Source organism: Somniosus microcephalus, chromosome 27, assembly GCF_052327205.1.
Source record: "Somniosus microcephalus isolate GS21.2 chromosome 27, FLI_Smic_1.0, whole genome shotgun sequence".
Lineage (NCBI taxonomy): Eukaryota > Metazoa > Chordata > Chondrichthyes > Squaliformes > Somniosidae > Somniosus > Somniosus microcephalus.
This window is the reverse complement of record NC_141013.1, coordinates 27,619,831-27,645,336: the sequence shown is the minus strand read 5'-3', so window position 1 is coordinate 27,645,336 and position 25,506 is coordinate 27,619,831. Positions and strand designations below refer to the sequence as shown.

The window sequence follows — 25,506 nt, the reverse complement described above, 5'->3', positions numbered from 1 at the left end:
CATCTTCCATAGAAAATGGGAGATTTTTAGATCGCACAAAGTGTAACATACGGGTAACGCCAGAATGGCATAAGTCAGTATGAAGATCCACAAGAGTCGAAGTTGACATGGAAGAGCAGAATGCACACATGAGAGTATCTGGGGCTACATTATCTTTGCCGGGTCGATAATGTAGCCAAAGGCGGCCAATTCCATTCTCCAGAGCTGTATCTTGTTATTCTTGACATTAGTGCGTTTCCGGTTATCCAGCATAAAGGCCACGGAGTGCTGATCGGTTATAAGCATGAAATGGCGACGAGCGAGAAAATGACTCCATTTACGTACTGCTTCGATGATAGCCGTAGCCTCCTTCTCGACAGGAGGATAATGGAGCTCGCTACCCTGCAAAGTTCTGGACAGAAATGCAACGGGTCGACCACCTTGATTCAAGGTAGCCAAGATCGCCACCTCCGATACATTGCACTCGACCACGAAAGGGAGATTTTCATCGATGGAACGAAGCGTGGCTTTTTCCAGTTGTTGCTTGAGGAGGTCAAAAGCTGAAATAGCCAACGCATCCAAGGGAAATGACTTCGCGTGAAGCAGGGGCTGGATCTTGTCAGAAAAGTGGGGTATCCACTTCGCATAATAGGCAAACATGCCGAGGGCCCGACGAAGAGAGCCGAGATTCGTAGGAGGAGGGAGCTCCTGAAGCGGACGAAGTTGCTCCGGATCCGGTTTGATGACACCATTGCCCAGCCAGTAGACAAGGATGTTGACTGATGGTACTGATTTCACAGATTTGGACTCATTTAAGGTTAAGTTGCGACGATGGAGAACATCAAGAAATTTCTGGAGGTTGGCATCATGCTCCTTCTGGGATTGACCAGCAATAGTGATATTATCCAGATATGGAAAAGTGTCCGTTAAGTTCTCCTGTTTGACTAGGCTATCCATTGCCCGTTGAAAGACGGCCACCCCATTGGTGACCCCGAATGGAAGGCGACAAAACTGGTAAAGCCTACCATTGGCCTCAAAGGCCGTATACTTTTTGTCAGAGTCCTTTAACGGTACTTGATGGTATGCGCTCTTTAAGTCAAAAGTTGAAAATACCCTGTAGTTGGCAAGGTTATTGACCATGTCATCGATGCGTGGTAGTAGGTAGGCATCCAGGTCGGTATACTGGTTAATAGTTTGCAAGTAATCGATGCAAAGACGTTTCTTGTGTTGCTTCAGAGGATTTTTAACAACGACGACTTGAGCCCGCCAGGGAGATGAACATGGCTCAATGATACTGTCCGCTAGAAGGCGAGAGATTTCTGCCTCGATAAAGGATCGATCATCTTGATTGAAACATCATGATTTAGTGACTATGGGCTTACATCGGGGGGAAAGATTGGCAAACAAGGAGGGCTTGTCGAGCGAAGCTGCCGAAAGCGCACAAAACGGTACTTTGGAAATAGTAAGCTCCGGTTTTGACTCTCCAAACTCGAAAGTGAGTCTTTTGTGTTGTTTCTGGAAATCCTGTCCCAGGAACACATTGGATGAGAGACATATTTCATCACACACATCACTGCATAGGTTTTTGAGCACCCCAAGCCGGGTGGGAAAATAAGTGCGGCCATTGAGAATAGGTTGACAAGGCAAAAGCCGGAAGAGTTGGTGGTCAGTGTCATCAGAGCCATTGCAATTTCCCTGTCCGAGGGGTAAATACACAGTTTTAACTTACTGACAGCCTGCTCACTGATGAAGCTGTCAGAGCTACATGAGTCGATTAGTGCACTCAAAATGTGTCCATTTACCAAAACCTTCGTGGCTGCATGGGACAGGCTTTGGGGAAAAACAGCTGTGATGGGAGGAGGGGCAGTTTTATACTTGACAGCTGTAACATTAGTAGCAGCTCTTGGGGGAGGAGCAGTTTTATAGCTGATAGCTGGAAAATTAGTAGTGGCTCTTGGGGAAGGAGCAGTTTTACAGATAGCAGCAGTAACCCTAGGAGAGGCTCTTGACTGACATACTTTAGAAAAGTGACCTTTCTCACTGCAATGATTGCAGGTTGCATTACGAGCAGGACAACATTTCCTATAGTGAAATGCACCTCCACAGAAGAAACACTTCTTTTTAGATTGCCAAGATGCCGCTAGGGTAGGGTCATCATCAGCTAGGATAGAGTTGTCAGCAGTGAGGGCTTCCGCCTGAGGCTTATCGGAGGAGTCACTAAAAGTGATAGCAGCAGTCCGTGCACGTGGTAAAAGATAGGCATCTGCATTTTTTTTTGCTAAGTCTAGAGAATATGCCTGGTCATAGGCAGCCTGTAACTCGAAGGTTTTATTCTCCAACAGACGCTGGCGTATGAAGGGAGACGCAATTCCATTAATAAAAGAATCACAAATTAATTCCTCCTGGTACTGCACAGCTGAGACAGCTTTGAGATTACAGTCTTTGCTGAGCCTGCGAAGCTTTTGAAGGAATTCGTCAAATGATACCCTGGGTTGTTATCGAGTTGTGGCCAGTAAGTGCCGAGCAAAAATTTCATTTGGGGCCTTAACATATAGTTGCTGCAGTGTTTGAATAGCGGAGTCATAGTCTACACAGTCTTCGATTTAGTCAAACACATGAGGAGATACACAATTGGCAAGCATTTGTAACTTATCAGGAACATTCTCACCACAAGCCCCGAGGAAGTTGCTGAAAGTACGATACCAGTGTTTCCATACCTTAGCAGTTGTAGGTGAATTTGGGTCCAGGTCAAGACGGGCGGGTCTGAGTAGTTTCTCCATGATGGATTGATTACTACGTCTGGTTCCCTTCTACTGTTTGAGTTGTAACTGTCTGTGCCCAAAATCACTCAGAGCGTGGGGCAAGTTTCAGTTGATTAAATTGACGTAAGAAAACTACTAGGCACCTGGTCTAAGCGTTAAACAAAGCTTTAATCAACTGTTTTACAACATGGAGGTCATAGAAACATAGAACATAGGAGCAGGAGTAGGCCATTCGGCCCCTCGAGCCTGCTCCACCATTTAATGAGATCATGGCTGATCATCCAAACTCAGTACCCTGTCCCTGCCTTCTCCCCATATCCCTTGATCCCTTTAGCCTTAAGAAATATATCCAACTCCTTCTTGAATATATTTAATGAATTGGCCTCCACTGCCTTCTGTGGTAGAGAGTTCCACAGGTTCACCACTCTCTGGGTGAAGAAATTCCTCCTCATCTCTGTCCTAAATGGCTTACCCCTTATCTTTAGATTGTGACCCCTGGTTCTGGACTCCCCGGCCATTGGGAACATCCTTCCTGCATCTAGTCTGTCTAGTCCTGTTAGAATTTTATAAGTTTCAATGAGATCCCCTCTCATTCTTCTAAACTCCAGCGAGTATAAGCCTAATCGACCCAATCTCTCCTCATACGTCATTCCTGCCATCCCAGGTATCAGCCTGGTGAATCTTCGCTGCACTCCCTCCATGGCAAGAACATCCTTCCTCAGATAAGGCGACCAAAACTGCACACAATACTCAAGGTGTGGTCTCACCAAGGCCCTGTACAACTGCAGCAAGACATCCTTGTTCCTGTACTCGAACCCTCTCGCTACAAAGGCCAACATACCATTTGCCTTCTTAACCGCCTGCTGCACCTGCATGCAGGCGGTTAGTCTAGTTGTGTCCTTCACTAGTTCCTGTTAAGAATGTCCTGCACAAGCTGGGCCCGTGCCCAAGTATTTATACTCTCCCTGGACAGCGTCACCCGCAGGCCGCTCAGTAGTATTTCATAAGTCTTTCTTTCCTGAGTGACTGATTCATGTCATTTACTGTTGTGCTGATTAGAAGAAATCTTCCAGTTTCATGTACCTTGTCATTAACACATTGCAACTAGAGCAATTCCCCCCCACCTTGTGTCGAAACAAACATATCTTCAAGGTGATGTAATGTGGTAAGACTCCTTCAATGAGTCAGATGGTACCAATCATTTGCCTCCAGCTCTGCTTCCACCCCCAGATTGACCCTTCATGAAGCAGCAAAATGATTGGGAGATGACACAGCGCTGTCTTTAGGCTTCAGCACGCCTCCGACTCCAGCAGAGCTGAGTGGGCCTGAGGCTGGAGTAGGGGTTGAATAGGCCTGAGACTGCAGTGGGTGCTGAGCAGGCCAACAGCAATACAAATAACACCCCTCGAGAACAACTAGCATATCATAAAACAATATCAATCATTTTTAGGCAGTAATCTATTCCTGACGTTCAGGTGATAGTTGTAAACCATTCAATATTTGCTCTCTCATCATCTGAATACCTCAAGGAAATTACTTCCTGATAATTTGGATAGCCCTTATAAATCCCTTTCATTTTTCTTTATGAAGATTTCTTACAATTGTGTCACTTCTGCTGCCTATTCAGATCCACTATTTTGCCTTTGGACAGGCGGAGTAGACTGTAGCTGCACAGTTGCATTAACCAGCAAACTGACCCCTATTTCCAAGTCAGTATGTCGTAACGGCAAATTAGTAAACTCATTGGACACAAATCACAATATAATCATTACTGCGTCTATGACTCCAACTGGCCCAAAGTCACAATGGAGGTTAAGTTCGACTAACTAGATGTAGGTGCCAACTTCCCATTAAAGTATATATTTTTTTAAAATTATACAGTTGCAAAAAAATGAAGGTGCATTCAAGTTACAATTTCAAAATAATAAAAATCGAAAGACAACTGCTTTAAAAAGTGGTGTCTATCTTTACAGTGTTTACCCATGTTGTGTAATATCATGCTTGCACTGCATGGGTAAACATGTGTATCTTGCACTTTGTACATATAGACTCTGGTCTTGCTGAACAGACAACACCCCTTAAATTCATTTTCTCATTTAACTGAGTGTTTTGTCCACACATCATACTTTTCTGCATTTTTCTCGTTCGTTGTGTTTTAAATAACTAAAGTCAATTTTGTCAATCTACAGTACCTTTAATGTCATTCATGTTATATTTGGGATCATTGATGACCAATCCTTGTAAATGATCTAACAGATTAAAATCCTGAATGAGTTTTGATCGGATAATTTCAGCCCGAGGGTTGTCCTTTGAATGCATCTGGGAAGCTCCTTTCCCTTCTTTCATGAATTTCAATGCATCCATTTGTCAGAAGCTATTCAATAGAAAAGAAATTCATTTTTACTGCAAGTTTTCAATCTGTAACCTCCTCCAGCCCTACAACCCTCCGGGATCTCTGCGCTCCTCCAATTCTAGCCCCTTGCACATCCCCAATTTTAATCGCTCCACCATTGGTAGCCATGCCTTCAGCTGCCTAAGCTCTGGAATTGAATCTCTAAACCTCTCTACCTCTCTTTCCTCCTTTAAGACGCTCCTTAAAACCTACCTATTTGACCAAGCTTTTGGTCACCTGTCCTAATATCTCATGTGGCTCGGTGTCAAATTTTGTTTGATAATCGCTCCTGTGAAGCGCCTTGGGACATTTTACTACGTTAAAGGTGCTATATAAATACAAGTTGTTGTTCTCGTTGTTGCAAGAAAATGACAATCATTGCGTTCTCAAATAAACATCTGTAACTAATATAAACAAGCAAAGCAGACAATAAAAACTCTGAAAATCATTCTGTTCATTCACCTTACAGTGGCAGACCAATAATGACCCAGAAATTCAGGTCCCAACGCGTGAGTATGCACGGGGTATGTGAGTAGGCCCAACGAAAGTGCCAGTTTCATGCATGCGCGGGAAACCGAAACTTCCGTTCCCCTGAAAGAAGGGGTTAAGAGGTGGAACGCGTGCGCGGGAGAGGCAGCGCGTGCGCATTGAACTTACGTTTTTTTTGCAGGTTTCTCCGGGAAGGTAAGTCTCCAGAAGTTAGACATGTAAAAAGCAGTTGTATGGCCTGCTTTTAACAAGGTAAGTGGTGAATTAATTAAAATTAAAACATTTTTTCCACAGGTTTATTATTTTTAAATACTTTAAAGAAAGGTAAGTTTATTTTTAGCCCCATTAGAAAATGTAATTAATTTTTTCAAAAATTTAAATTATTGTTTAAAATAGTTATTTTAAAAATGTGATTTAAAAAAAAATGTATTTGACGTTTTAGTGATGATTTGGGGCTTATAGTATTTATAGGTTTGACAGTTCTTCCTGTCAAACTTATGAATGAAGCATTCCTTGCTACCATTGGCTCTCCATGGCCCACGTGATCCCAGGGGATGCATCGAACTAACTGCGCCCCTGGGATACGCAAACACTGCATGCCGGCAGTTGGAGGAAGCCCAGGATCGGAATCCCACGCGGGCCCACTGCGCAACAGCCGGCGCTCAAGGTAAGTGCAAATCGAAGGCTTGCACCCGCAGGAAGCCCCCGACCCGAATTTCTGGGCCCATGTCTTTTCAATTTTAAATCTTAGTGTACTTGAGGCAGGGTATTATTTTTCAGATTCTAAGAAGTACTATTAAAGCGTGTTAATGTAATATTATTAGTGTACACTGAACTATTTAGAAGATGCATCATAGCTAGAGTTAATCGAGTCTGTTCCTCTACTTAAAAAATAACTACATTGTTTTTAGTCCAGGTATGTAAAAGATTTCCCATCCTGTTAAACCTATGTCAGAAATGTGTAAATACTAACCAAATGACAGCAATATCCTGCTTGCAATAAGTAAATATAAAATGACTAGACTTTAAAGTGTAAGAGGACAACATCACACGTGGCTCTCTTCTGTTAGTTCAATCAGAAAGCCGCAGTATTTCCATGTAGTTTGCATGCTGAAAATAAACACAAAGACAAAAAGAAATCAGTTCAAAGAACTTGCATGTATGTTGTGTCTTATCATTATTGAAGTACTTCACGTCCAATTAATTACTTTTTGAAGTGCATTCACTGTTGTTATGTGATTAACAGCCTATTTCTGCACAGCAAAGTCCCACAAGCAGCAAACAAGATGAATGAGCAGTTAATCTGTTTTTGGTGCTGTTGTTTAAGGAAGGAATGTGGACCAGAACACCAAGAGGACTCACTGCTCTTCTTCGAAAGATGTGGAATTGGCCTGAAAATTGTAAAAGGAATCTTCTTACTGGGCTTTTTAAATGACCTTCAGGCAAGAGCTTGTTATGCCCATCAACTTCAGCATCAGAAATGTGCATGATGGAAAAAATGGGTGTCGATCTGCTCGGACGGATCTCTGGCCTATTTTCGATCTCCAGCACACACTTTACACCTGAAAATTGAATATTATCAATCAGATAATCCACACTCCTGCTTCTCATCCATTTCAATTAAAGGAACCTCCTTTTTTCGGTTCTGCAGACATAAATGCTTTCCTATACAATTCTTGAGCCCACATGAAGGATTGCTCGTACAAATATACAAAGATGTAGGGTAATCATATTAATTATAGAAGTTAGTCTACTCCTATCCATCCCATTACTTGAACATACAGTTCTTCTCTGCGTAGTCAATGCTATGTGTAACAAAGAAACAAAGACTCGGATAGTGATTTCTGTCATTTCAATGTGACCGTGTAATGTATTTAGTATGTGCTGATAACGTGTATGTTAAGTCCGTGAATGATTGAGACACGGACTAGCAGGAGAGAAACAAAGAGATCTTTACTGGTGGAAGGCATAAACGAATCTAACAAAACAGAGGCTCTCTAGCGCCTTTTATACAGGGGTGGTCACTGCTGGTACTGCAGTCTGAGACCAGTTATTCTCTTAAAGGTACATACACAACAATTCCTCCCCTTTTAGATAAACAGTACATAACATTCATTTAACAACTAATGATAACGAATTACAATCACAATTACTGTTGCTGGATACATTGGTTAAGTTTAAGCAATTATAAGTTCAGTCTTTGAGGAGACTTTCTGATTCTGTCTGGATAACGCCTCTTTGGGGTATCAGGTTCTTCTGGCAATGTTGAGTCGGAATCAATGTCATTGTTTGGTTCATCTGCTTCCAATATTACCGGGTCTGCGGCAGCTGCAATTGGAACGTCGATTTCATTACCAGGTGTATCAGATCGTGGTGTGGAGTTGACGTTTTCCAGTGACTCTAGAATCTGGTCAGCATGTCATCTTACAATGCTCTCCCCAACATCCACGGTATACATGAGAGGTCCTTGTCGTGTACAAATCGTTCCTGGCTGCCATTTCTCAGTGCGGTAGTCCCGGGCCAAAACTGGTTGACCTATCTTAAAACTCCTGGTCAGCCTTTCATTCATATTCTGAAACTGCCTGTTCTCCACATCTCTTCGGACGTTTGGCTTAACCAAATCCAAGCGGCATCGTAGTCTTCGATCGAAGAACATCATGGCTGGAGTTTGGTTGGTAACCGCATGTGTCGCATTCCGGTAGGCAAACAAGAAGTTGTCCACCTTGTGTTGTAGGGGTATCTCTTCATTACACATTGCCTTGATAGCCTTCTTGAATGTTTGGACAAACCTCTCGGCCAATCCATTAGTGGCTGGATGATATGGGGCAGATGTGTAATGCTTAACACCATTGTTCTTTAAGAACCTCCGGAACTCTTCAGACACAAACTGTGGTCCATTGTCAGAGCAAATCTGTTCAGGCAGCCCATTCCTGGCGAATATGGTTCGTAAAACTGTGATAGTTTTTTCCGTGGTGGTTGAGGACATTTTTATTACCTCTGGCCACTTTGAATGTGCATCCACCGCAATTAAAAACATCGAGTCCATGAAGGGACCAGCAAAATCAATGTGCACCCTTTGCCATGGAGATGAGGGCCACTCCCATGGATGCAGAGGAGCTTGTGGTGGGGCGTTTTGGACCTTCTGGCATCCTGCACAGCTCTTGGTCATCTCTTCGATTTCTCTATCGATTCCCGGCCACCACACAAACGCTCTGGCTAAGCTCTTCATTTTTACCCCACCCAGATGACCCTCATGAAGCTCATTGAGCACTCTATCCGTCAACTTAGGTGGAATTACTACTCTGGATCCACACATCAAGGTTCCTCTGCACACTGACAGCTGTCCTCTTCTCGGCGAGAATGCTGGCAGCAGTGGTTCACCATGTGCTGGCCATCCCTTCACCGTTAAATCATAGACCCGTGATAGTGTCGGGTCATTCCGTGTTTCCTGTTCTATGTTTGCATTCGTCACAGGGAGACATTCGACTATGGTCGAGTGGAATAACTCCATTGGATCCACTGCAAGGTCTTCTTCTTCCACCGTCGGCAACGGTAGACGTGACAATCCATCAGCATTTCCATGCTGTTTAGTTCCTTTGTACTCGATGTCATATTGGTGTGTCCCTAGGAAAAGGGACCATCTCTGCAGCCGTTGTGCTGTCATTATCGGTACGCCCTTCTGAGGGTTGAAAATGGAGATAAGAGGTTGATGATCGGTTAGTAGAGTAAATTTTTGACCGTGCAGATAGTGATTGAACTTCTTCACCCCCCACACTAGGCTGAGGGCCTCTCTGTCAATCTGGGCGTAGTTATGCTCGGCAGAAGTTAACGAGCGTGACGCAAAAGCTATCGGCCTCTCCGAACCATCAAGGAATTTATGTGACAGTACCGCCCCAATGCCGTAGGGAGACGCATCACACGCCAGCCTGATTGGCAGTGCTGGGTTGTAGTGAGCCAATACTTCCTTTGAAGTGATTAAGTCCTTACTCTGCTGAAAAGCACGCTTACAATCATCGCTCCATTTCCATGCTACCCCCATTCGTAGCAGGGCGTTCAGTGGGTGCAGAATTGTCGACAAATTCGGCAAAAACTTATGATAGTAATTCACCAACCCAAGGAATGACCTCAGCTGCAACACATTTTCAGGCGCTGGGGCCTTAACAACTGCTTCAATTTTGTCAGGGGACTTATGTAACCCCTCTTCATCAATCACGTGGCCACAATACGATATCTGTTTCTTAAAAAATTCGCACTTGGGGCGGTTGGCTCGCAGCCCATGTTCCCGTAGTCTAGTGAGCACCTGTTCTAGGTTGTTAAGGTGTTCACTGTCATCTTCACCTGTTACAAGGATGTCGTCCAAGTAACACTGAGTCCCCGGAATCCCTTGCAGGACTTGTTCCATCGCTCTTTGCCATATCGCCGGAGCCGATGCTACTCCGAATACCAATCGATGATACTGGTAAAGACCTTTGTGAGTGTTTATCGTGAGATACTTCCCAGAGGACTCTTCAACCTCCATCTGCAAATATGCTTGTGCTAGGTCAATTTTTGTAAAACGCTTCCCTCCAGACAGCGAGGCGAAGATGTCTTCTATCCTTGGAAGAGGATATTGTACTGTGCAAAGGACAGGGTTCACCGTCACCTTGAAATCCCCACAGATGCGAATCTTCCTTGGCTCTCCGGACTTATTGGTTAACGTTTTCTTCATGACAGGAATGATGGGTGTCGCCCACTCGCTCCAGTCGACCTTAGACAACACGCCCGCCTTCTCCAGATTCTCCAGCTCTGCCTCGATGGCTGGGCGAATTGCATATGGTACCGGTCTCGCTTTGAAAAACTTGGGAACTGCATTCTCTTCTATTTTTATCGAGGCGGTTACGCCTTTAAGCGTGCCCAGTTCTTGTTGAAATACCTCTTTGGCGTTAGCTAAGATTGTTGACAATCGTCCAGGAGTGACGTCTTCATCTTTTTTACCGTCCACCGTCATTGCATGAATGGAATGCCAATCTAAGTTTATCTTCCTGATCCATTCCCATCCCAATAACGGTGGTCCACCATTTGGCAGTATGTAGAGATACAATTTCCATATTTTCTTGCCATTGTATTCGACAGGCACCCTTATTTTTCCTCTGGGGTATACTTTTTGCCCCGTATACGTCGTCAAGACGATGGATGTCTCTCTCAAGGGTATGCGTGAAAATAGCCGCTCGTAGTCTCGTCGATTCATGACGGTTAGCGCTGATCCTGTATCCAATTCCATTTTAACTTGGGACCCTGCTATCGTGAGAGTGACCCAAATGGTTCGGTGATCCTCTTTTGCGATTACATTGTGAAGTTTGAGACAGCTTAGTCTTCTGTTTCCGGATTCACTATCGCTCATCTGGTCTTCGGAACTACTGTCCGTCATCTTTTGTACTTTCTTGTACGGTTCTTTAGTAGCCTTTTTGTTGTCGCTGGTCTTCTTCCCAGACCTACAAACTCGTGCAATGTGTCCAATCTTTCCGCATTGTCTGCATATTTTGTCTTTGGACCAGCAGTCCTTCTGGTCATGGTTAGTTCTGCCGCAGTGATAACATTTTGCAAATCCCTGTGTCATTTCGTGGGTGCCGTATTCCTGTGGTTTTTGTTGAATTTCTGCAGCTCCCCTGGCTGCTGCTTCATACGATATTGCCACGCTGAAAGCCTTATCTAGTGTCAGCTCTTTTTCTGCGAGTAACTTCTTCTGTGTTCCTTCACTCAGGAGTCCACAGACAAATTTGTCCCATAGGGTATCTGCCAGTCCTGCTCCGAACTGGCAGTGCTTTGATAGCTTGCGTAGTTCCGTAAGATTCTCAGCATTGCTCTCATCTTTGTGCTGAGTTCTCCTGTGGAATTTAAATCTTTCTGCTATCAACAGCGGTGCAGGGTTTAAGTGCTCCTGTAGAACAGCAACAATTTCGTTAAAACTCTTCGCCTTCGGTTTGGCTGGAGTAATCAGATCCCGCAATAGGCCGTACGTTCTAGCGCCCATTAAGTTTAACAATACCGATGCCTTTTTCCCCTCCGCTATATCGTTTGCCTCGAAATATACCTCGACTCTTTCCACATACCTGGTCCAGTCCTCTAATGTATTATCAAAAGCAGTGATACAGCCAGTCTTCGGCATCTTGCAAATCTAAAATGGCGCCTCCCGCGCTTTGCCTTCTTCTCCGATTTAACAAAATGGCGCCTCCCGCGCTTTTCCTTCTTCCCCGCTGTTGTTAACGCTGCTTTCCATGGTTTCTTGCGCGTATTCTTTTTCTTTTATTATTTTCCCGTCGTGGAGCGGACCCTCTGGGACACTTCCCTCCCTCTTCTGAGGTCCGAACGCTGCCCAGCTTCGAAACACCGGCCGCGCCCTGTATGCTCCACCCTCTCTCTCTCTCCTTGCTTCCCGACTCGCTGCCCGGCCCCGTTGCAGCCCAGGAAGGATCAGAGCACTACCTGCCACCAGCCCGATTAGCTGGGAAACCACAGAGCCTGGCTCTGGACAGTCTCTCCTGCAAGTTTTGAAATCGATGATTGACGGTCGACGCCCGTTTCTCGAGTTTCAATGGCCTATTTTTTTTTTTCTTTCTTCTAGCTCCGACCTTCAACATGTCGTTGGAGCTGCTGCTGAGTTGCAGGTAAGGTCGTTTCTAACTCGTCGCCAGTGTTAAGTCCGTGAATGATTGAGACACGGACTAGCAGGAGAGAAACAAAGAGATCTTTACTGGTGGAAGGCATAAACGAATCTAACAAAACAGAGGCTCTCTAGCGCCTTTTATACAGGGGTGGTCACTGCCGGTACTGCAGTCTGAGACCAGTTATTCTCTTAAAGGTACATACACAACAGTGTACTTAATGATTTCACTTCTTCTCACCCTTTGGTGCACACCTCAGACACCAGGGGGATGATTTTAACCCTACTTGCCCAGCAGAAACTTGGTCTGAAAGCCGTCATGATCACAACATCTGCAATTTTAAGCTGCTCTCCTGAGCAGGCAGCAAGGACAGGCGCCCAGAGCCAACAGGGGCCTTCTTTACATATGCATGTTGCAGTCTAATGACATCATTGAGACCCGACTGTAGTTTTAACTCAGGCCAGAGCAGGGAATCCACAACCACTGGCCGAAGATCCAATGTCTTATTTCTGATTTTCTACATTCATGGAGATAGAGACATTCAATTCAGACATAGAGGCATTTGCTTTTGAAATTAAGCCTTTCGTCTCTCCAGCCTCTGACCCACAATATTATGGGATAATATTGCCCTTCCTACATGCTAACTTTGATGTGTCTGACCTCAATACCTACCTCTCCCTCTCTCTGTTAGCGCCTTGGGTCTGGGACAATTGCAACCTATCACCGGCCTTTCTGATTCATTCTCAATCAGTGGAAATGCTACATCTCCCCTGCTTACAGAATATCATATGCTGCCGATTCAGTAACTCTTAAACTTCTGGTGCCTGGGATAATTTGTACTGCTGCATGTGGTGGTACTTCATGTGACGGGTGGTGCAGTTAAGCTGTTGTAGTCCAGATGTCCCATGTTGCTCTGTGGAGGGAAAATAGGTGCGTATAACTGGCATATCACAAGATATTATTTCAACATTGGCAGTGTTGCTTATGCCTAGGTATTCATTCTGATCCCAATGCCACTGATTAGGCCAAGGCCACCGATAAGGCCACCGATTAGGCCAAGGCCCCCGATTAGGCCACCGATTAGGCCAAGGCCCCCGATTAGGCCAAGGCCACTGATTAGGCCAAGGCCACCGATTAGGCCAAGGCCACTGATTAGGCCAAGGCCACCGATTAGGCCAAGGCCCCCGATTAGGCCAAGGCCACCGATTAGGCCAAGGCCACCGATTAGGCCAAATTTCATTTTGATCAGAAACATAGAAAATAAATTGGAAAGACAGAGGAATCAAGGGCTAGATAGTAGTCAACAAGGAGGTTTGCCTGCACTAAATGGTATATACTTCAATGCAAGGAGTATAACGAACAAGGCAGATGAGCTGAGAGCACAGGTAGATACTTGGGACTATGATATTATAGCTATTACAGAGACGTGGCTGAAAGAGGCGCAGGTATGGCAGCTAAACATTCCTGGTTACAGGATTTTCAGACGGGATAGAGAGAGAGGTAAAAAGGGAGGGGGGGGGGGTCGCGGTATTGATTAAAGAAACTATTACAGCTGTGAGGAGGGATGATATGTTGGAGGAATCATCAAACAAGGCCACATGGATAGAATTGAAAAACAAAAAAGGGGCGATCACACTGCTGGGAGTGTACTACAGACCCCCAAACAGTGAGAGGGAGATAGAAGAACAAATATATAGACAAATTTCTGAGAAGTGCTAAACTATAGGGCAGTAATAGTAGGGGATTTCAACTACTCCAATATTAACTGGGATAAAATTAGCGTGAAGGGTATAGAAGGTGCGGAATTCCTAAAATGCATCCAGGAGAACTTTTTTAGCCAGTATGTAGCAAGCCCAACAAGGGAGGGGGCGGTTCTGGGCTTAGTTTTAGGGAATGAAGTTGGGCAGGTAGAAGGCGTATCAGTGGGGGAGCATTTTGGTGCGAGTGACCATAATTCTGTTAGATTTAAGGTAGTTATGGAAAAGGACAAGGATAGACCAGGAATAAAAATTCTAAATTGGAGAAAAGCAAATTTTTGCTAAGCTCAGAGGGGATTTAGCCATAGTGGACTGGAAACAGCTACTTGAAGGTAAATCAGTGTCAGAGCAGTGGGAGGCATTCAAGGAGGAGATCCAGAGGATTCAGACCAAATATGTGCCCTTAAAGAAAAAAGATGGGACTAACAAATCTAAAGCCCCCTGGATGTCTAGAGACATACAGGGTAAGATAATGAAAAAAAGGGAGGCGTATGACAGATACTGAGGGCTAAATACTCTAGAATCTTTAGAGGAGTACAGAAAGTGCAGGGGTGCAATTAAAAAGGGTATTAGGAAAGCAAAGAGAGGGCATGAAAATTTTTTGGCAAGTAAAATCAAGGAAAACCCAAAGATGTTTTATTATAAATATATTAAGAGTAAGAGAATAACTAAAGAAAGGGTAGTGCCTATTAGAGATCATGTGGGTAATCTGTGTGTGGAGGCGGGAGACGTCGGTAGGGTTATTATTAATAAATAACGTCTGTTTTCACAAAGGAAAGGGGCGAAGCAGACATTGCTATCGGGGGGGGGGAGGAGTGTGAAATATTAGATGAAATAAACATAGTGAGAGAGGAAGTATTAAGGGGTTTAGCAGCTTTAAAAGTGGATAAATCCCCAGGCCCGGATGAAATGTACCCCAGGTTGTTAAGCGAAGCAAAAGAGGAAATAGAGAGACCCTGACCGTCATTTTTCAATCCTCTCTGGCTTCAGGTGTCGTGCCGGATAACTGGAGGACTGCTAATGTGGTACCCTTGTTTAAAAAGGGAGAAAAGGATACACCGAATAATTACAGGCCAGACAGCCTAACCTCGGTGGTGGGAAAATTATTGGAAAGAATTCTGAAGACAGGATAAATCTTAATTTAGAAAGACATGGATTAATCAAGGAAAGTCAGCACGGATTTGTTAAGGGAAGGTCGTGTCTGACAAACTTGATTGAATTTTTTGAGGAGGTAACAAGGAGGGTAGATGAGGGTAGTGCGTTTGATGTAGTGTATATGGACTTTAGCAAGGCTTTTGATAAGGTTCCATATGGTAGACTGGTCACAAAGTTAAAAGCCCATGGGATCCAAGGCAAAGTGTCAAGTTGGATCCAAAACTGGCTCGGAGGCAGGAAGCAGAGGGTAATGGTTGATGGGTGTTTTTGTGACTGGAAGGCTGTTTCCAGTGGGGTTCTGCAGGGCTCAGTACTAGGTCCCTTGCTTTTTGTGGTATATATCAATGATCTAGACTTGAATATAGGGGGTATGATTAAGAAGTTTGCAGATGATACTAAAATCGACTGTGTGGTTGATACTGAAGAAGGAAGCTGTAGACTGCAGGAAGATATAATAAATTGGTCAGGTGGGCAGAACAGTGGCAAATGGAATTCAATCCAGAGAAGTGTGAGGCAATGCATTTGGGGAGGGTTAACAAGGAAAGGGAATACACATTAAATGATAGGACACTGTAGTGTAGAGGAACAAAGGGACCTCAGAGTGCATGTCCACAGATCCCTGAAGGTAGCAGGCCAAGTAGATAAGGTGGTTAAGAATGCATATGGAATGCTTGCCTTCATTAGCCGTGGCATAGAATACAAGAGCAGGGGGGTTATGCTTCAACTGTATAAAACACTAGTTAGGCCTCAGCTAGAGTACTGCGTGCAGTTCTGGTCACCACATTACAGGAAAGATGTGATTGCACTAGAGAGGGTACAGAGGAGATTTACAAGGATGTTGCTGGGAGTAGAGAATCTTAGCTATGAGGAAAGATTGGATAGGCTGGGTCTGTTTTCCTTGGAACAGAGGAGACTGAGATGTGCGGGTTAGGTTGATTGGCTATGATAAATTGACCCTTAGTGTTAGGGGGATTAAATACGTGGGGTTACAGGGATAGGGTGGGATATGTGTTGGTGTAGGGGTTACGGGGATCGGGTGGGATATGTGTCGGTGCAGGCTCGATGGGCCAAAATGGCCTCTATCTGCACTGTGGGGTTTCTGTGTGATTCTGTGTGTGAGACCTTACTGAGGTGTATAAAATTATGAGGGGCCTAGATAAAGTGGATAGAAAGGACCTATTTCCCTTAGCAGAGGGGTCAAAAACCAGGGGGCACAGATTTAAAGTAATTGGGGGAAGGTTTAGAGGGGTTTTGAAGGGACATTTCTTCACCAAGAGGGTTGTGGGGGTCTGGAACTCACTGCCTGAAAGGGGGGTAGAGGCAGGAACCCTAACCACATTTAAAAAGTACTTGGATGTGCACTTGGGATGCTGTAACCTGCAGGGCTACGGACCAAGAGCTGGGAAGTGGGATTAGGCTGGATAGCTCTTTGTTGGCCGGCGCGGACACGATGGGCCAAAATGGCCTCCTTCTGTGCTGCAACTTTCTATGATTCTATCTATGATTCTATCAGATGGGAATGCATAATTGTTACCAGTGGTTTCAGAATCACATTTTGTAATTCCATCTTTATGATTAGGACTATTGTTTATAGTGATTCAATAGCTAAAATTCCATGGGCGAAAAATTGAGTCGCGCCCCCTCTGGGGCGCTAACTTCGCCGGGGCACTACTTTTAGCGCCCCGGAAAAATTAGCGCCCCCACGACCGAAATTGAGTGGTAGTACCCCAAGAGATAAGCGCCCCGCCTCCCTCTTGGGGTGCGGCAAGGGAATATCGCGGTGCTAAAGGGAGGCGCAAAGCAATTGAATTTCTCCCCCTATTTTTATTGCATGTGATTCCAGGATTTTTGCTGGTGTTTTGGGGATGAAATTCCAGGATTCCATTCATTTTTCTGTGAAAACCCTAAATCAGTAGCCTTGGTAATAGCATTTTGCTCCTCCGTCACTGTAAGCAAATTTATGTTATATGTGGTAGAAGAAAAACAGGGAAGGATACGTACCAGAGTCACCAAATCCAACTTGGTGTCAATCACCGCCTCCACATTTCCCTGTCTAAATAACTGGGACACACTTTCTCATGGTCAGGCAGTTCTTCCAGTTGTTGTGCCTTGCAGTGGCCGCCTTCCTGGTTTGGCAGTTGAATGCTATCTTTTCTTTAGTGGACTATTTTTTATATCATTGAAATACTTGCACACTTCGTCAGAGCAGAAGTGTGCAGATAACGTTCACCCAACTTGTGACCTCCTCCCAGGTCTTCCTCCTGTGCCAAATATGATCATCCCGTTCACTGTGCCTTCCTTCATTATTAGGGTCACCTTGTGGTTTGTACGTTATTACTGCAGATTTACAGGGAATAATATGTAGCTGACTGCAGCAACATTTTAATGCATCTAAAGTCAGTCACTTGCGAGGCACTACATCACTACCTCAAATATTCATGGCTAGGTAGCCCATAGTTGTTTGCTTTTCCTTGATGACCCACTCACTTAGATGGGCAGGGTAGTGGGATACCCAATTGGCCTTAAGAGTGGGTTAAAGAGAGATAAAAATTGGACAGGGTTCCTGCTACTGATTGCTATCCAGCAAGCCCCCTCGTGGAAATCCGCATGGATGGACTATTACAAATTTTGAAGTTTCGAATTAGAGATTTGCACAGGTTTAGCACCACTGGCCAGTCCCATAAATGGATCTTGTGTGCCCTACAACCAGAATGTACTGTACTTTTACTGCCCAATGTCTAGTTAAACATGACTTTAGCATGACTTAGATTGTAACATAGGACCTTTGCTGCATATACCAGCGACTGTAATCTCGCATGTGTCATCGTGTGCGTTCTCCTGTTTTTACAAATGAAGACTGCAAAGCACTCTATTGAGAGGAGGCGTGATTACAAACCTACAAACTGGTTTATTTTACATAAAATACAGAAATGAATAGACTACAGTTTTCATGTTGAGATCCATCAATTATCCTACACTTCTTGTTTCATGAAAAAATTGGAGACTCACTTTAGGTAAAAGCCCACTTTAAAGCTAACTGATCCCAAACTAACCAGCCCCGACTTTCTCTCTTTCAGACTGCTCGAGTTCACTGCTTACTACATAGAATTTACAGCAACAGGATATTCGGCCCAACTGATCTATGCCAGTGTTTATGCTCCACACAAGCCTCCTTCCACCCTACTTCATCTCATCCTATCAGCATGTCCTTCTATTCCTTTCTCCCTCAGATACTTATCTAGCGTCCCCTTAAATACATCTAAGCTATTCACCTCAACTACTCCATGTGGTAGCAAGTTCCAGATTTTAACCACTCTCTGGGTAAAGAAATTTCTCCTGAATTCCTTATTGGATTTATTAATGACGAACTGATATTTATGGCCCCTAGCTTTGGACTCCGCCACAAGTGGAAACATTTCTACATCTACCCTATCAAACCCCTTCAAAATTTTACATATCTCCATTAGGTCACCCCCTCAGCCTTCTCTTTACTAGAGAAAAGAGCTCCAGTCTGTTCAGTGTTTCCTGATAGTTATAACCTCTCAGTTCTAGTATCATACTTGTGAATCTTTTTTGCACCTTCTCCAGTGCCTCGATATCCTTTTTGTAATATGGAGACCAGAACTGTGCACAGTACTAGTCCAACAAAGGTTATATATAAGTTTAACATAACCTCCCTGCTTTTCAATTCTATTCTTCTGGAAATGAACCCCAGTGCTTTGTTTGCATTTTATGGCCTTGTTAACCTGCATTGCTACTTTTAATGATTTGTGAACCTTTACCCCTCGATCCATTTGCACCTCTACCCCATTCGGACATTTCTTTTCCAAGGAGTATGTGGCTCCTTATTCCTCCTACCAAAATGCATCACTTCATACTTAGCTATAGTGAAATTAATTTGCCATTTGCACGGCCTGGCGTCAGAATGAGATTGGAGAAAAAGAGGAAAAGCCATCTCTTTGAGGCTGGGAAGGGTTAACCCACTTAACCATCAATAAAGTTACCAGCTACCACTTCGATTGAAATGCCTTCTCTTTGATGTGGGAGCCTGGAGCATCCAAATGTCCATCTTAGCTACGCACTCTGCTGAGTTCATGGAATGAGCCAAAATCTGGCCATTAAGGTGTCATAAAGAAATAATTGTATCATAATGGTGTGAAATGTTTGAGAATGTACACAACAATCCCCTTTGTTTATTAACTAACATTCTAAATTACAATGACAACCAGTCTGGATTCCATGTCTGCTGGTTAATATTGAGAAATATACATTATATTCATTATTACAAGTGTAAATAACTACTGTTTGGGCAATACAGCTAAAACCCCAAAACACTATATGGGCCATAGGTGAGGGGAGAATCCGACTCGGGTGTAATAGTCCCTGTAATCCAATACCTTGTTAGCTCTCACTGTCAAGACTCACATAAATAATAGCCACTTGGGTTGGGTACCGGAAAGGATCACTGCTCATGAAACTTTAATCTAACAAATTAACATCTTTTGGGGATGAGGGGAGAAAAATAAGTGAGAAAAAAATAATGAATGTACAAGCTATATCATATTAAAAACACTGAATTCCTCTGGCTTAAGAATTTAGTTTATTGTTACTGCCCAATATTATAATCTTTCTTTATTTACCGTATATCTTTCCTGACACTGGATTCTTCTGAGCTTTAGGTAATAGCCCAAGTCATTTTTGGTCTTCTCTACTTACCAATGTCCTGACAATAATCCTCAAATAGAAATAGAATTTTGATTGGTGTCTCTGAATTGCTCCACTGTCCTTTTCATATGTAAGATGAGGTTGTTTTTGAGTGAAGGATGATACATCACCATCCACGCTGTCTTCACGATACCATGATTACTTTTCTGATGTTACAGTAGCTTGTACATGACATCATAAAGCAATACAAATGTGAATAGTATTTAGAATTCCAAAACAATAAATAAGAACATAAGACTTTTCAGAAACAAATCCATCAGGCCAATAGAATTCTTATATTTTGATAGAGCAACCAGCCCTACCTACCCATCTTCTCACTACATCCCCTTATCTCTGCACAAACATATCTATTTATCTTCTGACTATGTTTATACATTGTTCATCAATTGTCTTCCCTCGTAACTGATTGCACAAGCCCATCACCATTCTACATGACACAATAGCAAAATACTGCAGATGCTGGAAATCTGCAATAACAACAGAAAACGCTGGAAAAACTCAGCAGGTCAGGCAGCATCCGTGGAGAGAGTAACAGAGTTAACGTTTCAGGTCGATGACCTTTCGTCAGAACTGGAAAAAAGCAGGAAATGGAACAGATTTTAAAGCAAGTTTAGGGGCTGGGAAAGGGGGGAGGGGATGAAAGAACAAAAGGGAAGGTCTGTGATAGGATGGAAGGCAGGAGAAGTAAAGAGGCATTAAGAGATATTCAAGGCAAGAGGAGATGGTAATGGGGCAGGTTCAGAAACAAAGGATGGCTCTAGATGAAGTGTGAATTGCGCTGGCAGAATGAAAGACAGCTGCCATGTGGGAGAGAAGATAAAAAGGCACAAAAAAGTGTGGATAAAAATATAAATATGATAGGGGCCGAGGTTATGATCTGAAATTGTTGAACTCTGTGTTGAGTCCAGAGGGCTGTAAAGTGCCTAATCGGAAGATGAGGTGCTGTTCCTCGAGCTTACGCTGAGCTTATGCAAGAGGCCAAGGACGGTGAGGTCTGAGTGGGAATGGAGCGGTGAATTAAAGTGACAGGCGACCGGAAGCTCGGGGTCACCCTTATGGACCGAAGGGAGGTGTTCCGCAAAGCGGTCACCCAATCTGCATTTGGGTCTCTATTCTACATGACTTCCCTTCTTACTTTTAGGAGCCAATGATTTGCCCTTGGTGCCAGACCGGCTGTTGAGCGGGTTATGGCTATGCTTGTGGGATGAAAAGCTGACTTCTTGATATAATGCAAGGGCAACTAATTTAAATATTTTAACGTCACCCATTATGTTTGGCAAGTAACAAGCACCAAGTGCAATGGCCGTACAAGGTTCTTTAAGACTGCATGTCTGTATACTCATATAGGGTGGATAGTGTCCTGTACACCTGGGTGGCATACCTCTCCTCTCACATTTCTCTTTCCAACATAAAACCCTTCTTTAACTGTTTGCAGGAAAAGGCTGCACATAACAGGAGTCTGCACATGAAAATAAGAGTGAGGAGAAGGTGTGGTCATCAATGCTACAATCTTCAACTTGTTATAAGAGTAATAGAGTTTACGGACATGGAGGCAATAGGGAATGTTGAAGCCAGCAGCCTCCCCAATTTCATGGCTAGTATACGTCGATTTTCATTCTGTTTTTCCTTATCGACGCACTCCCTCACAGACAGAGGTTGCAGCATATATGGGCAATACAATGCAATGTCTTTCCATACAAAGCTGTTTCAAGGCATGTATTACTGCAAGCACACATAGTACTGTACACCGTAGTGAGATGGAGGTGAAGCATTTACTGAAGCACAGAGTGTGAGTGAGGAGGAGCAAGAGCATTCAGATTTGCAAGAGATGCAATATGTAGAAAGCCATCTCCAGGGCTTTTTCAGTTGTTGAGTTCAGGGATTGGAAATTCACAGGGCCTACTTACAAATTTACTTTGATAGCTCTGCTTTAGCACACCATGGAGTCATTTGAGAATGTGCCAAGCAGGCTGTACAGTTTGGAGGCATCAATGGTGTAGTGCTCAAGGCACCTGATTGAGCTGCAGACCACATGGAGAACATGCCCATTCAAGGAAAGCAATTGCATTTATATAGTGCCTTTCACGACCACTGGACATCTCAAAGCTCTTGACAGCCAATGAAGTACTATTTGAAGTGGAGTCACTGTTATAATGTGGGAAACGCAGCACAGTAAGGTCCCACAAACAGCAATGTGATAATGACCAGATAATCTGTTTATGTTAGTTGAGAGATAAATATTGGCCAGGACACTGGGGATAACTCCGTTGCTCTTCTTCGAAATAGTGCCACGGGATCTTTTACATCCACTTGAGAGAGCAGACGGGGCATTGGTTCATCTGAAAGACGGCACCTCCAACAGTGCAGCACTCCCTCAGCACTGCACTGGAGTGTCAGCCTAGCTTTATGTGCTCAAGTCCCTGGAGTGGGATTTGAAGCCACAACCTTCTGACTCAGAGGCGAGTGTGCTGCCAACTGAGCCACAGCTGACACATAAGCACAAGCATAGCTACCATCACCAATACTATGACTGTGCTCTACTGACCTTGAGCTCCAATTTACAGCAGTCTGTGTTGACTATTGTGGAGAATCAACTTGTGACTACCATCACACAGGGATTCAACAATCTCATTACAGTGCTGCAGTCTGTTCTTACACAGATCTGTAACCATGCTGAGGGAGTACCCAGTAGCAGGGGAATGTCAAAAACTGGATCAGATATTGATGCCCCTCAGGGTGACGTTACATCAGTACATCCATGCCACCTCATTCAAATTATTACATACGTGGCCTCAAACAGGTCTAGGCAGTCATCGCATCAATGCCCATGGTACCTGCAGTTGCATGCTCATTTTCTGATCCAGTATGGCAACACTGAACCACCTACATTCCATCAAGGCACACTCTGACACCCATAGTTATCCTCCTCCCACTGAGGGAATATTTAGGAGCACATAGTCAGGAATTAGAAGGTACACAATCTACACTGTCACAGAGGGGATGTACCAGGGTAATAGACACTGAACGTACCTATACCATCCAGACCTGAAACGTTAACTCTGTTTCTCTCTCCATGGATGCTGCCTGGCCTGCTGAGTATTTCCAACATTTTCTGTTGTTATTTCAGATTTCCAGCATCCGCAGTATTTTGCTATTATATTAATAAAAATTACATTGACTGAACCTCTAATATGTTCTGCCAGTTGTTTTGATATGAGGTACGTGAAGGCCATTGGGGAGAAATGATGTAGCAATCCTGGGTGTGGGCCCAACAGAATCAAAGTTTAATGTGGCAAGGGTTTTGGACATGTGTAGAGATGACTGTTCTGTTTGGAAGTATAAGACAGTTAAGTATTGGTTTGGCTTATTAGACTCTGCCTGGTGACTCATGCTGACTGAGCTAATTATTGTACAACCAATTTCACGATCTTGCTTTCTTCCTCTGCTTGTAGCCGGCTTTCTTCTTTTGCCTGCTTTATGGTTAAGCCCCTTTGAAGGAGAAAAATTGTGCCGGGCACAAGTAGGCTGCAATAATCTTGGTGACCTTGACTGGATAATCCTGCAGCACTCCCTCCAACCTATTCAATATCAGAGGATGTAGACGGTCATCTCCAGTAAGAAGCATGGGCCACATTATAGCATTTGTTCCCCTAGCAGCTGAATCTGTCGCCTTATTGACTTTTCAAATAATACTGGTACAATTCACTGGTTTATAAATTAAGAAATTGTTGGAGATACCAAGGTAACAGACTCTACATGCATAATTTGCAGACCAGCTGCACATTTATGAAATGGGTACCCTGTTATATTCACGAATGGAGTAGTATTGGGAGTAGGGGCACTATTATGTCCGTGTATAATTGAGACACGGACTGCAGGAGTTGATTATAACAAGTCTTTATTGAATGGAGACAACCTGGAAACTGAAACTACAGAAGCCTGCTAGGGCCTTTTATACAGGGGTGGTCACTGCCGGTACTGCAGTCTGAGACCAGTTATTCCCTTAAAGGTACATACACAACAATCCCTCCCCTTTTAGATAAACCGTACATAACATTCATTTAACAACTAAATAATAACTAATTACAATTACGGTTGCTAGATACATTGGTTGAAGTTAAACAATTATAAGTTCAGTCTTTGAGGAGGCTTCCTGATTCTGTCTGGATAACGCCTCTTTGGGATATCAGGTTCTTCTGGCAAGGTTGAGTCAGGATCAATGTCGTTGTTTGGTTCATCCGCTTCCAATATCACCGATTCTGCGGTAGATGCAATTGGTACTTCGGTTTCATCGTCAGGTGTATCAGATCGTGGTGTGGAGTTGACGTTTTCCAGTGACTCTAGAATCTGGTCAGCATGGCGTCTTACAATGCTCTCCCCAATGTCCACGGTATACATTAGAGGTCCTTGCCGTGTACAGATCGTTCCTGGCTGCCATTTCTTTGTGCGGTAGTCCCGGGCCAAAACTGGTTGACCTATCTTAAAACTCCTGGTCGGCCTTTCATTCATATTCTGAAACTGCCTGTTCTCCACATCTCTTCTGACGTTTGGCTTAACCAAATCCAAGCGGCATCGTAGTCTTCGATTGAAGAACATCATGGCTGGAGTTTGGTTGGTAACCGCACGTGTCACATTCCGGTAGGCAAACAAGAAGTTATCCACCTTGTGTTGTAGGGGTATATCTTCATTACACATTGCCTTGATAGCCTTCTTGAATGTTTGACCAAACCTCTCAGCCAATCCATTAGTGGCTGGATGATATGGGGCGGATGTGTAATGCTTAACACCATTGTTCTTTAAGAACCTCCGGAACTCTTCAGACACAAACTGTGGTCCATTGTCGGAGCAAATCTGTTCAGGCAGCCCATTCCTGGCGAATATGGTTCGTAAGACTGAGATAGTTTTTTCTGTGGTGGTTGAGGACATTTTTATTACCTCTGGCCACTTTGAATGTGCATCCACCGCAATTAAAAACATCGAGTCCATAAAGGGACCAGCAAAATCAATGTGCACCCTTTGCCATGGAGATGAGGGCCACTCCCATGGATGTAGAGGGGCTTGTGGTGAGGCGTTTTGGACCTTCTGGCATCCTGTACAGCTCTTGGTCATCTCTTCGATTTCTCTATCGATTCCCGGCCACCACACAAATGCTCTGGCTAAGTTCTTCATTTTTACCCCTCCCAGATGACCCTCATGAAGCTCATTGAGCACTCTATCCTTCAATTTGGGTGGAATTACTACTCTGGATCCACACATCAAGGTTCCTCTGCACAATGACAGCTGTTCTCTTCTCAGCGAGAATGCTGGCAGCAGTGGTTCGCCATGTGCTGGCCATCCCTTCACCGTTAAATCATAGACCCAGGAGAGTGTCGGGTCATTTCGTGTTTCCTTTTCTATGTTTGCATTCGTCACAGGGAGACATTCGACTATAGTCAAGTGGAATAACTCCACTGGATCCACTGCCAGTTCTTCTTCCACTGTCGGCAACGGTAGGCGCGACAATCCATCAGCATTCCCATGCTGTTTAGTTCCTTTGTACTCAATGTCATATTGGTGAGCCCCTCGGAAAAGGGACCACCTCTGTAGCCGTTGTGCCGTCATTATCG

At 44.1% G+C, this 25,506-nt stretch overlaps 1 protein-coding gene across 1 annotated transcript in view; it reads right to left on the bottom strand.

Moving 5' to 3' along the window:
- The window catches only part of LOC147100099 (cation channel sperm-associated protein 2-like), a 65,747-nt gene extending 58,921 nt beyond the window's left edge, over positions 1–6,826 (bottom strand). Inside the window, exons 1-2 of the mRNA XM_085968983.1 lie at positions 6,596–6,826; positions 4,934–5,115 (exon numbers count right to left, since the gene is read on the bottom strand). Of these exons, the coding sequence (XP_085825109.1) occupies positions 4,934–5,105 (172 nt within the window). The 5' untranslated portion in view covers positions 5,106–5,115; positions 6,596–6,826. The remainder of the gene's footprint in view (positions 1–4,933; positions 5,116–6,595) is intronic.
- Positions 6,827–25,506: the final 18,680 nt, after the last annotated feature.